The sequence below is a fragment of the Thamnophis sirtalis genome, unplaced genomic scaffold (genome assembly GCF_051295495.1).
Source record: "Thamnophis sirtalis isolate CommonGarterSnake01/CBP01778 unplaced genomic scaffold, rThaSir2_p1.2 scaffold_6, whole genome shotgun sequence".
Lineage (NCBI taxonomy): Eukaryota > Metazoa > Chordata > Lepidosauria > Squamata > Natricidae > Thamnophis > Thamnophis sirtalis.
The window spans coordinates 46,434,182-46,451,499 of record NW_028261386.1 but is presented as its reverse complement, the minus strand read 5'-3'; the positions used below and the strand labels follow the sequence as shown (position 1 = coordinate 46,451,499).

Here is a 17,318-nt window from a genome sequence, read left to right as displayed (position 1 = left end):
TTTGGGCAGTGGCTATTTGTTTTTCATTTTTATTTATTATACAATAGGTCTACCACCATCTCACTGTCCAGCAACTCTATTTTTGTTTTAAAAGTTCTTGGAAACGAGACATTTTATTTTAGGATTTACTTTTTCAGGGAGGGTCTTTCTCTATGAAAATATTATGAAAAAATGGCATTGATTACATACAGATAAAGTGCTAAATTATAGTTCATGGTTTATAGCCAGCTTTTTCTTTCTGGATTGTCTAATACCCATAAATGTCTGAACTGTATGCATGTATTAGCAATTTCTTCAGAAAGTGAGGTTCCTTTACATTGCCATTCATTATTTGCACATAAATAAATATAATCTAAGAATTTACTAAAATGAAATTGAATGTTTTGGTAAAATGGAGCAACTTAGCCGTTCATTTTCTTCAAGCTCCTTTGTTCAGGCACACACAGCAAACATAATTTACTGTTATATGTAAAACCTCACAGCTTGTAAAAATGAAACCTTTTGTGGCTACAAATGTGTCCTTATAATGCATATTCCAGAATGCTGGGATAGCAATAGCACTTAGACTTATATAAAACTCCAAAGTGCTTTCCAGCATTGTCTGGGCAGTTTAGAATCAGCATATTGCCCCCCAACAGTCTGGGTCCTCCTTTTACCGACTAGAGGGATAGAAGGCTGAATCAACCCTTAGGCGATCAGGATCGAAATCCAGGCAGTGGGCAGTTAGCCTGTGATAGCGCATCCTAACAACTGTGCCACCCCAGCTCCTAGGATCAGACATGCCTTCCCTTTGTTACACATCAATCATAAACAGGATTCTCCCCTTGCATAGGACATGGGGTTAGACAAGCTTATGAAGACAATTCTTAGCATTATATTCTGAATCATTCTTTGCTGCTAGAATTTCAAATCTAAAACCAACCCAGTCCTGATTTATTGTACATGGCAGGCTTTGTCCAAATCATTTTCTTCTGTACTTGGAAAGTAGCTTATATCAAGATGCTTGGCAGATTGTTCAGCAACCACTTGAGGTGACTGGTTAGAGATAGAAAGGGGGGATCTGGAAACAAAATCCTGATCCAAACTATCAACTTGATTATGGTTCATCTGAAACATATACAAGAAACAGGTTATTTCAGCTATGCAAGGAAGATGTAAATGAATTTTAGAAGTGAACATCAGTTTTACATTTCAAATGAAAGTAGCAGAAAAATTATTCCTATTTTTCTGTTTATGTGACTCCTGTTAACTCTTAGATATTTCTTAATGGTTATTAAGGGATGTAAGCTGCTTCAGTTGTTAAGAAGACGTTTAGCAGAAGTCTGCTTCCAGGGGAGGTGAACCAATGAAGTTATTTTTTGATGTGAACATACTTTTAAACAAAATAGGTTATACCAGATATCCATACATTTTGGGAATTTGGGATGGCAAAATTAAATCGAAAATGCCACATGTGTGAGGAATCTTGATTTAGAGCATGATCTTGCCTCCGGAGACATTGCCATTAACATTACTCTAAAAATATTTATACAAATCTGTCCAAGATCTGAGTTTTATACATGAATCCAGAGAGATGTTTAGGATTCCATCCGTGAGAGAAATCAGGGAATATGTGCCCAAGGACAATCCATCTCTCTTATAGTCTCAATTCTAGGGAATACCTTGTTTTCATTGATTTATTTGGCATCTTCCTTATTATTATTTTTTTGTCAAGAGGTTTCTAATTCAGTGAACTTAAGTGGGGAACTGAATTGTTTAGACCGAGTGTTGATTTCTATGAGTTTGAATTTTAGTTTGATGATGAAGCTGGACTTTTATTTTTTTGTACATGAATTGTTGGGCATCATGTTTTCATACACTGTTGTATTTGTTTACACCAGTGGGATTTTACTGAACTTATTTTTAGACATTGTAAACATCCTGAAGTCATAAAATATGGAGGATACAGAAATATATGTTGGTATGAAACCAGTAAGTTAATCAAGCCCATTAAAGAGCCTTTTGCAAGGGAGTTTCAAAATTAGCAAATAAGATGTGCTGAAAAACTGCTTTCATACATATGTTGCCTAGCATTACTAACATTTTTACTTTCTCTCTTTTTAGAACAGTTCCATTTTTCCAGTTCTATATAGGATTTTTAGTTTTCCTACTTAGATTTATTTTTTTTCCAAACCAGCAAGTTTAGAATCTATTCAAAATGTAGTGTATTTGAGACTCCCTCCCCCCCCCCCAGCTTTTGAAGTCCTATATATCTGGTAGAAGTCATATTAGAAGTTCAAATTTATTGAGTAGGCAGCAATTTGGTTAGCAGATATTTATTCTAGGCATTCAGTTTATTATTGTTTATCCTTTAACTTGATCAATGAATTATAATTTTTCTGGGCATTATGCATTCAAGAAAAAAAGGCAATATGAGAACATTCCAGATATGGCTTAAAGATGTGACATCACAGGCATACATAGGAAGAATATTTTTAAAAGATTTTTATCATAGAGTCGGATCAAGAAAATACTATGGAATATCTCCGCTGCCTTTATTCACTTTTTGTCTTCATCCTAAATATGTTTACAGCTCGTTGATAAGACACTCTTAGGAGCACTTGGAAATATTAACTAATATTAATATTGAATTTCTCTTGACAAATTCAAGCTGATGTTTAATAATGCTGCTTACCTTTTGTAGTCTGCTGCCCTCTGCTGTTGTTTTAAGATTCTCTGTTTTCATCTTCTCTGTTATTTGTGAGTTATCAACAGATGTTGGTGATTTCAAGCTAGAATCGAAAAGACAGGAATCCATTCCTTGCTCTAAGGATGCTTGATGAGAAATGCAAGAACAGCTGTATTCTGGAAGGACATGAAAAACACTTGAGAAAATTCCTTACACATTTACATTTAGTAGGCTTAGTAAAAAGGGAAAAAAGAAAATCGGTGTCAGTAGCTCTTCATGCCAATTTGGAGAGACCACAACATCCAATGACCATGCATAACAATACGAGGATTTCTATTTCTAGAATTTGATTGGTGCTTGAAAAACAAATTTAATTTAATGTCATTCTAACTTAACTTCTGTGGGTGTGAGTAAGGTCACTGGTGTGTGCCTGTTGTCCCTGTTACATTTTGATGTTCTTATTTTCTTTGTTTGAATTTGTAATTTTTGTTTGATGAATGTAAACAAACAAGCAAACAATTCCCACGAGTACAAGATACTTGAAAAAAAAAATCCTTTTGTCATCCCCAAGCTGGAAACATCTGGATCAACCTGGGCAACACTAGAATGCAGAAGACTGCCCTAGGTATATCAAAGCTGCAGTCTCTCCATATTCACTTGAGTAAACTCCAGTGAGTTAGTGGGTTTCAACATTTCAAGCATCTTCCCTTTTGAATTGTGTTTAACTTACTTACTTAATTTCCCTTCCTTGTTGAGAAAAGGGGGAAACTACATGTATCATGCACTTATACTATGAAGTTGTGTTAAGTGATGTAAGCTATTATTATTCCTCAGTTCTCCTTTTGTCTCCGGCTGCTGCTAAATACACTAATAAATAAATAACCCACCCTCAGTTTGCTAGTTTACTTCTCCCATATCCACATCAATCCAGCCACTATATGATGATCATTATAGATAACAAAAGGGTTTGGTTCAATGCTCAGGGAAAGAGCCATGTTTTTAAGGGTTTGTGGAAGGTCAGAATGGTCAGGGCCATCTAAAGTTATATTCCACAGAACAAATGCTGCAACAGAAAATATGTCATTTTCATTGAAGAAATCCAAAGCAGTCTCACTCTGCTAGAGCTCACAGATTGAACAAAAACAATTGGCCTCATAAGTAACCTGGCTCTTTATAGAGAGTAAGGAAGATGATCCTGATACAGATATGTCAGATTCATCACTAAAGTGACCAGGAGTGAAGCATATTTTAATTCACCAACAGAGAGAAAATGTGCAGAAACAGCTCAGACAGACACTTCCCTAATTTACATGGGTATATGAAAGAAGAGGAGGTACAGAATTACAGTCACTTTCAATAAAAAATAATTGTAGTCTTCCTGTGGACCTGGGTTTCCTGGTTTGGACTAGCTAGTGAGCCTGATAGCCTGTTTCATGAAGGGCTTTATAATGATAAGCAGCACCTTCAATTGCTTGATGAAATACTAAGCGCCCAGAGAGCACTGTAAAGTACTATGAAGTGCTATATAAATCTAAGTACTGCATTTCCCACTATTTACATTAATAAAAAAGGTGAGGAAAAAATAGTGACATTCTTACTGAGCGGTGGCTCAGTGGCTAAGACGCTGAGCTTGTCGATCAGAAGGTTCAGCGGTTCGGGTCCCTAGTGCCGTGTAACGGAGTGAGCTCCCACCTTCTGTCAACCTAGCAGTTCGAAAGTATGTAAAAATGCAAGTAGAAAAATAGGGACCACTTTGGTGGGAAGGTAATAGCGTTCCAAATGTGGTTGGCATTTAATCATGCTAGACACATGACCACGGAGACGTCTTTGGACAATGCTGGCTCTTCGGCTTTGAAACAGAGATGAGTACTGCCCCCTAGAGTCAGGAACGACTAGCACATATGTACGAGGGGAACCTTTACCTTAAATCTTTAATAATTATAGAAGATAACTATTAAGAATTCTTAGATTTTTCCAAGTGAATTCTCACCATTGACTTTGTTTTCTTCACACCTTTCTCTCTTCTTAATGATCTTAGGCACATCTGCTCTTTCTGTAAGAAGCCTGTTGATTTCCACTGGGTTTTGAGAACTTTGGAGAGAGGAACTGGTGTCATTTAATAACTGCTTGAGAGAAGTGTTTAACAGCGAGACCTGTGTCCTTAGCATCTCATTTTCTTCTTCTAATTTATCATGCTTGATTACCAGTACACAATACTTTTCCAAGTTGTGATTTGCCTCTTTGGTTTTCTCCTCAACCGATTCTTTCAATTCTTCTAGCTCCAACCTGATTTCTTCTGCACCAACATCCCCCTGAAAACCTATGTAAAATAAGAGGGGGGGGGGTCATTACTAGAAATTACTACATTTACTAAAATAAACCTCACACTCTTATATATGTGTGTTTAGAATAGTTGTTTAGCAGAGACAGGAATAAAGTATACTTTGAACAGATATGTATAGACAAAATCTGTGCTGGCTCAATATAATCCATTTAAATTCCAGCACAACCACCATTTTTTCTTTGCATTCTATTGACATCTGAAGCTACTGTTTTCTTTCAAAGCATGGTACGTACGTGGATCTATCATCTTCATCTGAGTTTCAAGTTCATGAATTTGCTTCTCCATTACTGTTTTTTCCTGCTTTAGCATTTTATAGGCGTCCAAACACAATTGAATTGAATGACAGAAAGAATCATACTCTTCTTGGAATTGAAGCATTTGATTTAGGCTGTTGGTCTGCATAATTAAAACAACATACATGTAATTCTTACAATAGAAACTTTATAATTAAAATGAAGTGCATCGGATATTTATTCAGTTCTGAATTCAGGTGTTTCTAATATGTCTTCTTCTGATTAAACCTTCTTTGAACTTAAATGATCTCAAGCATTACCTGTTTCTAACCTGGACAGCTGATTTTCCATTTGATTTTACTGCCAGCCCCTTCATTTCGTTTGCAATCTTATCTCAGATGTAGGGCTTTCTCTGTAATAGCAAGAGATTTTTGAAATGCCCTCCAAAAAGTAAGCCAGACGCTTACTTTGTTTTCTTTTTTACAGTGAGAGAAAATGTTTTTATTGTGGTCATGGTTTTACTTTGTATACTCATCTTGTAATTATAATCTGTTATCTTTAATCACATAAGGTAAATATCATCATTATCTAGATTTATAAGGCTGCCACTTCAAAACAACTTAAGGTGGTGTACACAACTAAAAAAACCCATAAGAACCAATCAGTGGGTCTCAACCTTCCTAATGCTGTGACCTTTTAATACAGGTCCTCATGTTGTGGTGACCCCCAACCATAAAATTATTTTGCTTTCCGTATTTTTTCAAAAATATGTGTTTTCCGATGGTCTTAGGCGACCCCTGTGAAAGGGTCGTTCGACGCCCAAAGGGGTCCCGACCCACAGGTTGAGAACCACTGCTTTTCATGGTTTGGATTCTGTTTTGAGAATTTCAAGCCATTGTAGCTCATCCTATTCATGCTGAGAGCATCAGCGTGGGAAACATCGCTGCATAACAAGTGGACCATATATTGACAGGTGCTACAATTTTTGGCAGTTATCTAGAATCAAGCGCCAATGAACACAGCAAGAACTGTGTTTCTAAACTGTGTTTAGTAACTGTTACAAAATTTCCCTCAGTAGAGAGATCCTGATTTTATACAGACATTTTTACCCTCCAGGATATCCTACCCATGTTGTATACAAATTGTACAATACCTTTTCAAAGATGTTTTTTTCACATGGTGTGACTTCTATATTTGCTTTGATATGTTTGAAAGACACCTGTAAGTCATCTTGGATAGCTTGCAAAGATTCATTTTTGACTAACGGCTCAAAAACAGAAACATTTTCATTCAGTGTTTGTTTGAAGCTTTGTAGTTCCTGGATGAAAGCTTCCATCAACTGCTGTACTTTAGAGCTACTGGACTGTGCTTCTTCCAGATATCCAACCAACTGCATATTGTCATGTTTGAGGGAAGTAATTTCACAAACAACACCCTGTTCTTTCGATTTGAAAGTTTCTTTCTCACTATAAAGAAGTTTATTTTCTTCACATATTTTTTTTAGCTGGGATTCCTTTAATCTTAGTGCATTCTCACATTCATCTCTAATTTGAACCTTCTCTTTTTCATTCTCTTTCAGTTGATTTACTAATGTAAAATTAGTAACTTCTAAACAAGTTACTTTGTCTTGTTTTTCTTTCATGTTTTTCTCTAGAGTCTCTTTCTCTGACCTAAAGACTTTGGCTTCACCTTCTAAATGTTGTTGGCTCACACGCATCCTTTCTATCTCAGCCATCATTATTTCAGTCTCTGCTTTAGCTGCCTCCATTCTAAGAATTGCATCTTCCAAATTCTCCTCTGACATATCTAATTCTCTTTCCAGATACTCAATTTTGTCTGCGAGAGTGTCAGCTTTTCGATTGCTTTCTTTTAACTTTTCAGCCAGACGAAGCCTGCTCCTTTCATCAGATTCTATTTTTATTTTCAGCTTCTCAATGCCTTGTCGCAAATGATTTGCTTCTTCCTGTGCAGAATTTAGCCGTGCTGCAAGTTCACCTTTTTCTGCTAGTGAACCTTCCAAGGACTTAGATATCTTGGCATTTTTGGCCTCAGATATGTTTAGCTTGCTGTGTAGGATTTCGTATTTTCTAAGGCTCACTTCTCTTGCCTCAGTCAGATTTTTTATTTGAATTTCTGCTGCCTCTTTTTCCAACATGAGATCCCTCATAACTCTGTCCAGATTCTGGCACTGCGACATATAGCAAACATTTTCATGTGATAATTGACCCTCTGCAGCCTTAACAGCTGGAAGCAATTTTGCTTGGGTTTTATCTTCAGCTTCCAATACTTTGATAAATTCAATAGAATCCATTTGATTTGAGTCAAGCTCTTTTATATTCATTTTGTTGCACACCTGATCCAATGCTTCTTTATCCCTTAATAAAGTAGTCAGATCTTGACTAGATTGGTTTCTCTCTGCAGTGATAATCTTTAGTTGCTCCTGAAGGCCAAAAATATTTTTTATGTTGATTTGTTTTTCTTGCTCCAATTGCTTACTTTTTGATAGACGTTTTTTGGTATCTGTCTCCATGGACAAGGCGTAAACTTTGCAATTTTCTTTCTCAGATTTTACCCTGCTCAGTTCGGTTTCAGCTTCAAAAAGCTTCTCATTATTGTCTGCTTTGATCATTTGCAATTCTTTTAAAGTATGTGTTGTATCCGGCAATCTGCTTTTGTACACTCCCCGTTCAGATTTTACCTTATTAAGTTCTAGCTCAAGAATCATAAGATTAAAATATAATTGCGGTGTATCAAAAGTTACAGTTTGGAGCAGCTCACTCAAGTCTTCCTTTTCTTGTTCAAGAACCGCAGCTCTTTTGTTATATCCACCACAAGCAACCTCCTTTTCAGTCAACTCTGTATTCTTTGAATTCAAATCTGAATGAAGATACTCAACTGCCATGTTCATCATTTTATTGCTTTCCTCACGGGAAAACTTAGAATTGTTATCATCAGCTTTCTTTATTGATAACCAATGCATTTCAATGGCCTTCTGGTTTTCTGTGGGGTTTATCAACTTTGTGTGTGTGCTGAGATTTGAAGGGAAAAATGATGACTGAAGAGGACATCTTGAAGAACATATGAATGGATAATTTGCTTTTAGTTGTGGAAGGTATTTTTCTCTAGATATTATATCTGCTACATACACAGAAATTTTTTGTCTTCTGTTTGCTTCATAGGTTTTTACTGCTTGATCATTTACAGCTTTAAGTCCAAGGCTTTCCCCAAGAAAACTATCCATTTTCAAATAGCAAAAGGGTGGTGGATCAGCAGAAGTTGGCTAAAGGGGAAATAAAAAAGTTATTTTCATCAAATGAAAGCTAGTTGATAAATAACAAACTATTAAACTTATGCCGACCTTGGGAATGTCCTTTCTATATTTTCATCATCACCATCTGCCCATCAGTCACTCATACCCTAATAACCTTGTGGCTGGCTACTACAACACCCTTTACATGGGGATCCCCTTAAAGATAAGAAGCTTCAACAGTTCAGCCTGCAGAGATCAATCAGTGATGGGCATGTTTTAGTATTTCCATGAGGCTTTGTAAGCTGCACTGGTTACCAGTTTGCTTCCAGGAAAAATTCAAGGTGCTGGTTATGACCTATAAAGCCCAACATGGTAAAGGGCTGGTTACTTGAGGGGTTGTCTATTTTCCATAATATTTTACTGACCTTGGAAGGATGAAAGGCTAAGTCAACCATGAGCCGGTGACACTCAAACTGCTGGCCTGCAGGATTGCATTCTAACTACTGCGCCACCATTAAATTCCAATTAATATGATCAGCCATACATACAGCGAAATGTTTACACTGGATTTGGCACTTTTATCCACTTATCAAGTTTTCCAGGGACCTGACATAGGTAAATGGCAACATCTGCCAAGGTCCTTGGGAAGGACTTGATAGGTTGATAGAAATGCCAAATCCAGTCTGAACATCTGGCTGGCTGTGCAACAAACCATACTAAAGCAGGAATGAGAAACCTTTTCTTTACCCTGAGAAATAATTTCTCCGGCCCAGTGTTGGTGGCATTACCTTTTCATTTCTGATCCTGTTTCTAGCAGTTTTTCTAGTGGGATTACTTTTGTACACCCAGAGCGGCCACTGCTGAAAGACTCGAGTTGGAAACTTCAGAAAAAGCCAGGCTGGAATGGCAGCGGAGGTGCCCTGGCTCCGTAATGAGAGCTGGGCCATGCATAGTGAAGTTGGGAGGTGGGTGAGCGAGAGCGGAACAGCTGCTTGCGCACCCCCCCTCTCCAGCTGTGTAAAGCACCATTCACTGGCATTTGGAAAGCGCCAAACCACGGGAGCCAGGCAGCGGTGTACAGGCGCTCATGCGGCTTGGCGATACGCCTAGGTCAGTGAATGGTGCTGTGCCCGTCTGCAAAGGAGGTTTGCCGGGTGGCTGCTCGTGAGCGTGGTCACTTCATGGCTGTTGTGTTGCGCTGCTGTGACAGCACAACACAGCCATTCGCCCATGAGGCTGTGCCTGGCTCTTTGGGAACCCACAAGAGAGCAGCTGCCCGGCAACCCCCCCTTCAGCTGGGCACAGCGCTACTCACCAACCTAGCGGTATCCTGAAGGCACCAAGCACCGTGATCACTTTTTCTTCCCCCCAGGTTCCTGCGGCTTGGCACCTTCGGGATACTGTTAGGTTGGTGAACGGCGCTCTGCCTGGCCGGAGGTGGGGGGTTGTCCAGGGGGCTTATAGGCGGGGAGGCGCCTTATATTTTTGCCCACCAGAAAAATGGGGCATGGCTGTATTATGAGGACATGTCATATTTTTGGGGAAACATGGTACATTTTATTGAATTCTATTCATGAAGCTAGACTACAAGACTGTAGAAATGAATATAGTTAAATATGTAAACTGGAAGAAAAACACAATCAAATCAGGAAGAGTTGGATTTTCCCCTTAACAGAATTGTTATCACAATGGCATGTTCCAAAATATGAAGAAAACATTTGCTGTTCTAATACTGTTATTGATTTTTCTCCTGAATAAGCATTGTGGTTGTGCTTCCAAAGTGTATATTTTATCCTCTAGTATCTCACATAGTAAAGTAGGTTCATTTTGTGAGCATGTGTCATTCCAAAAAGCCAGAATTGGGATTAAAATTAAGCATTATGGCAGCTTTCTTCAATCTACTGTTCTACAAGTGTTGCTAGGACTAGATGAACCTGCACCATAAGAACTAATATTTATTATCTTGGAACAAGAAGAGTAAGAAAAATGGCTTCTTCTTTATTTAATAGCTGGAACCAGAGAAGGATTTAATTTAATTGATGCAAACTCATATTAGTAAATTAGCTGCTCTTTTAGAATTCAGATATTAAAAACAAATCTGTACTTTAATTCCAACTACTTCTGATCACAAGGCATCAGTTTTCAACGCTTTTGAAAAGTCCGTCTCCAGAGCAAAGCAAAGTCAAACATTCCATGCTTGTGTTTTGGGAAAGGCCTATGTTAAGCTTTCTAAGTTCTTGACCAGCAACCTCTGTCATCAAGCAAACTACACCCCATTGCCCCACAAAAGGAGGAAAGTCAGGAGAGGGACACTTCCTTGAATATGCCTAAAGAAATTCAGTCAAATTAAGCAGTCATATTAGGTAAACTTACGTGGCCAGCATCAGCACAAGTTATTGGGTGAGAAGTTAAATGAAGATTTGGTAGCTCTCCTTGTTTCTGAGGGAACAGCTCAGGAAATTTCTTCTCAGCTGGAAGTTCAGATGCCACTTTCAGGATCACTTTATGAACTTTTTGTCGCCAGGGCTCATTGCCAGCTACACTGCGTTTTTGTAGACCATCTACTTCCTTCTTTCCAGAAAGGAACAGCTCTTGAATCTTTTCTATCTCCTTACTTTCCAGAATCTTATGAGATCTAAATGATTCCTTAAGCATTTTAAAGGAGTTTTCACAATATTCACATTGAAAATATTGGGAGATAGTCATTAGTTTAGTGGGGAAGGTCCAGGCATCATTGCTATATAATTCATCAGCAATATTAAATTGTTCAGGAGTACCTTCCAAATCAATTTGTCTTTTTTGATGTGGTTGTTCCATTTCAGTTGATGACACACCGTTGTCCAAATCAGACTCCATAAAAATTCGTTTTGTACTTGGGAAGATTTCACTATCATGCAGAGTCTCCATACAAAAATGTCCATATGCTTTACATTCTTTATTGACTGTCATCTGGGCTGGAAAAGAAACCAGCCCAACTTTGCTGAGATTTATTGGCAATGTAATATTTTTATCTTTAAACATTTCATTGTAGGATTCCAACTCTGATGATTCAAAGGCCATATTCAGGTTTTGAATATCTAAAATTTCATATTTGTTTTTCAAAGAAAAGATCTTTTCCTTGATTTCATTCAACTGTGTTTTGATTTCTTTGTTGATTAATTTCAAATATTTGTAATCAAATTCCTCATAACCTTCTGGAGTTATTAAGGGGACTTCCTTCATATCAGATTCCATTTTACTCTTCTCTCTTAATTTATCAGAAACAGAAATAGTCTCTACTTTCAGCCTATCCATTTTTTCTATTAATTCTTTTCTCATAATATCTGTGTTTATGATGCATTCCAACTGTGAGTCTTTCAGCTGTGATGCTAATGTTGAATCTTCTTTCTGCAGGTGTTCACACATTTTCTCCAATTCATTTAGCTTGCTCATTGTCATGTGTAGGGAGGATACTAATTGGAGATAATCATTTTGGCTGGGCATCAGATCATGAGGAACTGATGAACACTTGGCATCTTTCTGTAGGTTAAAATTGTCCTTGATAACAGCACTGAAACACATTGGTGATTCGTCATCTTCACTTCTCTCTGTCATCTTGAAGGCTGAATTTTGCAAATCTTTAAGTACTTGTAATTTATGCAGCAACTTCTCTTTTTCCATGTCACTTTCTTCCATTTTTATCTCCATAGATCTCAATATCATCTCCAAGTCCTTTATCTGATCAGCATAATTTTCTAAAGAAATTTCTCTGTCTTCAAGGTCCATTTGAAGCAGTTCAAGCTTCACTTTATACTTCTTAAGTTCATTCTCTCTTTCTTCTACAAATACCCTCAGCTGTTTCAATGCTGGTTCATTTAAAACAAAGTCAAGCGCTGCATGTTCACTTACTTTCATTTCTGAAACCAGTGTTTGCAGCAAGATATTTACAGAAGAGGGCCTGTTATTTTCTCCTGTTCCCTCCTGTCTTAAACTATTAGTTTCTTCAGATACTGAGTGTCTTTTTTCAAGTTGCCAAAGTAAAGTATTCTTTTTCTTCTCCAAGGACATTGGCTTATTCTGCACCTGTTCACATTTGTTCATAAACTGTTTTTCTTGTGTATCTAATATGGCTTTTCGCACCTTCAAATGACAAGTCTGATTCCTTACACTTTCTAAATAATCTTCCTTTGTACTTTTCCTTTCTACTTCTTCATCAGCTTCTGGCAGCAACAAGCTCCCCTCTTGCTGTTTTCGTGACAACTCCAAAAGGCTTTCCTTCTTTTCTTTGCAACTTTTGGAAATGTCTTGCTTGGTGTTTTTTTCTTCCAAAATATTGACAGTATTCTCAAGCATGGAACTTTCATTCTGAAGTTCTTCTGTTTCACCTTGTTCTGAGGATATTTTGATAGGTAAATTTGGCTCCTTTGAGCCCATAACTTTTAGTTGCACATTATTAAGCAGCACATTACCCTCTTTTAAATCCAGAATCTCTGTTTGTTGCCTATTTGATTCCTCAATCAACTTTTGTAGATTCTTGTTTTTTCCTTCAAGAGCTGCTAATGCTTCGGAAAGCAGGCCTTCCTTTTGGAGAACCATTTCTTGTAATTCACTGATCTGCTGCTTCATTTCCTGAATGAAGATGTGTTGCTTTGGATCGTCTCTTTCAGCAAATCTTCTTTCTATTTCATCCCTGGTTTGGACCAGTTCTTCAACCTGCTTCTGAAGGAATGCATTTACTTGCATGTAAGAAGCTAAGGATGCTTCAAGGGAGACAATACATTCTCCCCTTTTTAACACTTCATTTGCTTCAGAGTTGAGTCTTTTCTGCAAGGTGTCCACTTCTCTGGTGAACTCAAATAATTTCAGTGAATTGTTTTCTCTCTCTTTCTGTAGTTTTTCCTCAGACATTGCTGTTTTTTGTTGGAGGTCACTATAGGCTTTCCTTTGTGCCTCCAGTTCAATTGTTTTTTCTTTCACCACCTGCTCAAAAATGTTTAGCTGTTCACTAAATTGTTCATGTTCAACTTTGAGAGCAATTTCCTTTTCCTGATGTTTAAGTTGCTCAGTGTTTAAAGCACTTTCCAAACTGCGCATTTTGCTCATTAGTTCTTCTTTTTCTAAATCTAGTTCATTCAAGAGTTGTTTGCTTTTGCTTTTCCACTGAGAAAGAATCATAATCTCTTTCTTAAGGTCTTCGCATTCTAAAGCAGTTTTCTGCAGAGTTTCTGTGTTTTCCAGTTTCATATTGAGCTCTTCAATTACATTTTCTTTGTCCTTCACAATTTGCTGGAGAGAATCTCGTTCATGTTCAACATTAGAAACAGCAAGTCTCATTTTTTCTAAACTGACAGAATTATCTTGCTTGTTCAGTTTTTCTTCAAGCAATTTTAATTCTTTTTCCAGTGAGCAATTTTTATCTGCAACGAGAGTCATTAAAAAGACGTAAAAATATAAAATGCTTAGTATACAAAGATTAAAATATAAACTGACAAAATACAGGCTCCAATTCTGTCTATGAAGTCCTAACACACCATAAATAAAATCTGTGCTCCTGTGATAACTACTCCTATCTTTATGCTCCTAGAAAATATTAGACTACAGTTTGCCATTGCACCAATATCAGGCAACTTGCATTAGAAAAACAAAGGTTTACAAGCTTCATTGGATACAGCATTAAACTGTTGATTGATCGAAGAAAGAAGATATTTATTAAATCTTGCCAATGAGAATGGGGACCAAATGGTTTCAGGTTTTTCACATTTGTTTGAAATATCAAAGGTATAAAATGTAAACCAATTTGTTGAATATTGCAGTTATCTTTACAATGAAGCCAAGATAATGAACTAAATTCTGAGGTCAAAACAGTTTATGTCAAGATATGCAAGATACTTTATCCTTATAAGGGTACCCTTCCCAACTCATCCAGTTTGACCTCTCATCAACATCTTTTAATGTTCCCCTATATAAGGGAAATTAAGGGGGATACATTCTCAAGTAGTTTTTTTTCCTATTGCACCCCAATGATACGATATTTGTACCTTGATGGCCTATTGGAGATGATTAAAGATGAAAATTGTTCTAAGTCTTTGGGGAATTAATGATAACATTACATTTATTACTTTATCTTATTATTTTATCAGCTTTTTTGTTTTTATTGCTTTTAAGTTGTAACATGCTGGGAGCCATTCTTTGTAAAATCTGACAGTTCATAACACAATAAAAAATAAATATCGTGTTATCCCTAGCAGTTATACAGAAATGTGCAAATTATATAAGCAGTCACACATTTATGAAATTTGGATAGAACTACAGTTTCTTTTGTGTAGAGGAAAGGATTCAAATAGTTTTCGTTAGATAAGTTTTGGAAGTGCAAGGCAAAATGACACAATTGATACATAATTAAAGAAGAGAGAATAATTATTTCATAAATCCGATATCAGTTGTGAACTCTTGGCTTTTTGATCAGCTCGTAAGTTTCAATTGCAGACCATAATGCAAATTCAATTTCTGCTTTCTTTAAAAAAACACAACTACAATGGGATGCCATAGCATTCAAATGAGATTTTACCAACTGTATGCCACACCGGGATTTTGCATTGAAATAAGGTCTGTTATTAAGCACAACAGAAATCTTACTTTTCAGGTCTTCAGCAAAATGCTGACTCTGCTGTAGGGATAGTTTAGTACTACAAAGTTCTTCTTTCAGTTGAGAAATTTCTTGCTGTTGTTCAGCAGTCTGGCAGCTGAGAAAGCTATTTTGCTTCTTAATTTCCTATGAAATTGGAAAAAGGTAAATAACTGATCAATAAAAAAAGAAATATTTTCTTGAAAAGGAAATTACCTGCAATCCCAAACCAAATATCTTTATCCTTATCAGGTGTCAAATTCCAGCAGCCAAGGGCCCTATACTTTCAGTCTATTGCAGGGGTGATATGCTACCGATTCACCCAAACTGGTAGTAAAAAAATGCTACCAGTTTGGGAGAACCGGAATTTCCGACGATCAGCTGTAACACACGAGTTATATTAGCTAGAAAGCAGGATTTCCTGTTTTCTAGCTAATCTAAATTGCGTGGCACAGCGGATTCCTCCCTTGCTATTCTACTTACCTCTGCAGGCGTGCTCAGTAGCAGGCTCTGCCCACCCGTCAGGACATCATCACATTCATTTTTGACACTTTGCACAGGTGCGGAAGATCCTGCACATGTGGAGATGTGGAGCGTGCGAGCAGAGCAAGCGTGCTTGCACTCACATTTGCGAACGTGTAGCGAAGGTAAGTAGATTTCACCCCTGGTCTATTGTCACATGTTAATCTACACTGAAAGTCAGTGTACTCTCCCAGCAATTGCCAAGTGCAGCTGCTAAAGAAGGAAACCTCTAGCCTGTAATAAATTGTGCCATGGTGAGGTTTCCACAGGGTAAAAAGAAATAATACTGGAGAGTCACAATCCAACTGCATCTCTTTCAGAGCTTAAAAAGAAGAGATAAATTAGACTACAGCCAGAGGTCTTGGAGTAGAACCAGCCTCTAAGACAAGGTTCGATATCAGGGATAGCTTAGAGGCCAGCCTTTTGATACTCAGTTATCTTGAGAATTCCTAAATCAAATGCCAGACATCCTTTCCATTACATTACAGAGCCTGGAAAGCTTGACTTTTTGGTTGGTTTGTTTTTGCATCCTTTTTTTTTTAATGCTAACAGAGAATGTGAAAGATTTGGGGTCACTTTGCTGTCAACTTCATAGCATTTTTTAAAAAAAGCCCATTGGTCTATTCTTTATAACCTTGTCCTCTTGGGAATAAAATAAAGAATCTTTCCAAAAGAAAATGGCACATATATTCGTGCACCACCCACTCCTGAGTTGCTAAGATAACAGATGGCATTGGCAGAGCTTTGTTGGTCTCGAGCCCTCAATTATCCATTGAGTTGCTACCAACAGATGGGCACCAAGGCACCCAAGCCAAGTGTAAGGGAAGGGGCCACCAGGATGGGAAGCATAAGCTGGAAATTTGCTGGCAAAGCAGATTTGTATTTCCAGCAATTGAAGCAAATCAGCCTCAGAGCAAGGCTGAACTTCTTGGTGATTCTGTTGATCAGTCTTCTGCTTCGGTTCTCTCTAACAAACAAAATAGTTAGAAAATCAGGGGATTGTGCCAATGTTCTCTCCAGAGGCCCACTTTTGAAAGTATTTGAGCAATTTTTGACATACAAATCCATTATGCAATTTCCACTTAGGGTAAACAATATTATACAAAGAGGAGAAAAGTAACAAAGAAGCCAAAGAAAATCAAGGAGATAAGGGAGGGGGAAAGATAAATGGCTAAAATTAATTTATACCATCCATCTTCCCCTTTCAACCTTTCTATCTTTACAAAATATACTTGTTGATATTATATCTATATTTCTCTTCAAACATTTCCTCTTGATGTTTAACAGTTTCGAGAGTAAACAAGTTCTTGAGTTGATGGTTATTTTAAAAAAATCTCAAGTACAGTGGTACCTGAGCTGAGCTCCTAGCATTTGGTACTTGACACATTTTGACATGAAAATGTTTTCCTGGTACGAGTTGTTTGTTTGGTATTCAATGTGTGGTCATAGAAAAATGGGGAGGGTCACAAAGAACAGATGGGAGGTTGACCATGCTGGAAAGGTTGCTGCAAAAAAAGGAGAGCTATAGAGGACAGACAGGAAGTTGGCCATGCTGGGAAGGTTGCTAACATAGGAAAAGGAACAGACACGAAGTCATTCTTGTCTGAAACAAAGGCTCATGTGGTAAATTATGTGGCTAGTTTGGCACTTGTCATTTTTAGTATTCCTCGTGCCTCCTGGACCAATTAATAATGAGT

At 37.4% G+C, this 17,318-nt stretch overlaps 1 protein-coding gene across 1 annotated transcript in view; it reads right to left on the bottom strand.

Annotated features, from left to right (window-relative positions):
- Positions 1–933: 933 nt before the first annotated feature.
- The window catches only part of CENPF (centromere protein F), a 29,012-nt gene continuing 12,627 nt past the window's right edge, over positions 934–17,318 (bottom strand). Inside the window, exons 9-15 of the mRNA XM_087718540.1 lie at positions 15,111–15,246; positions 10,869–13,891; positions 6,399–8,525; positions 5,246–5,408; positions 4,659–4,988; positions 2,675–2,844; positions 934–1,107 (exon numbers count right to left, since the gene is read on the bottom strand). Of these exons, the coding sequence (XP_087574666.1) occupies positions 934–1,107; positions 2,675–2,844; positions 4,659–4,988; positions 5,246–5,408; positions 6,399–8,525; positions 10,869–13,891; positions 15,111–15,246 (6,123 nt within the window). The remainder of the gene's footprint in view (positions 1,108–2,674; positions 2,845–4,658; positions 4,989–5,245; positions 5,409–6,398; positions 8,526–10,868; positions 13,892–15,110; positions 15,247–17,318) is intronic.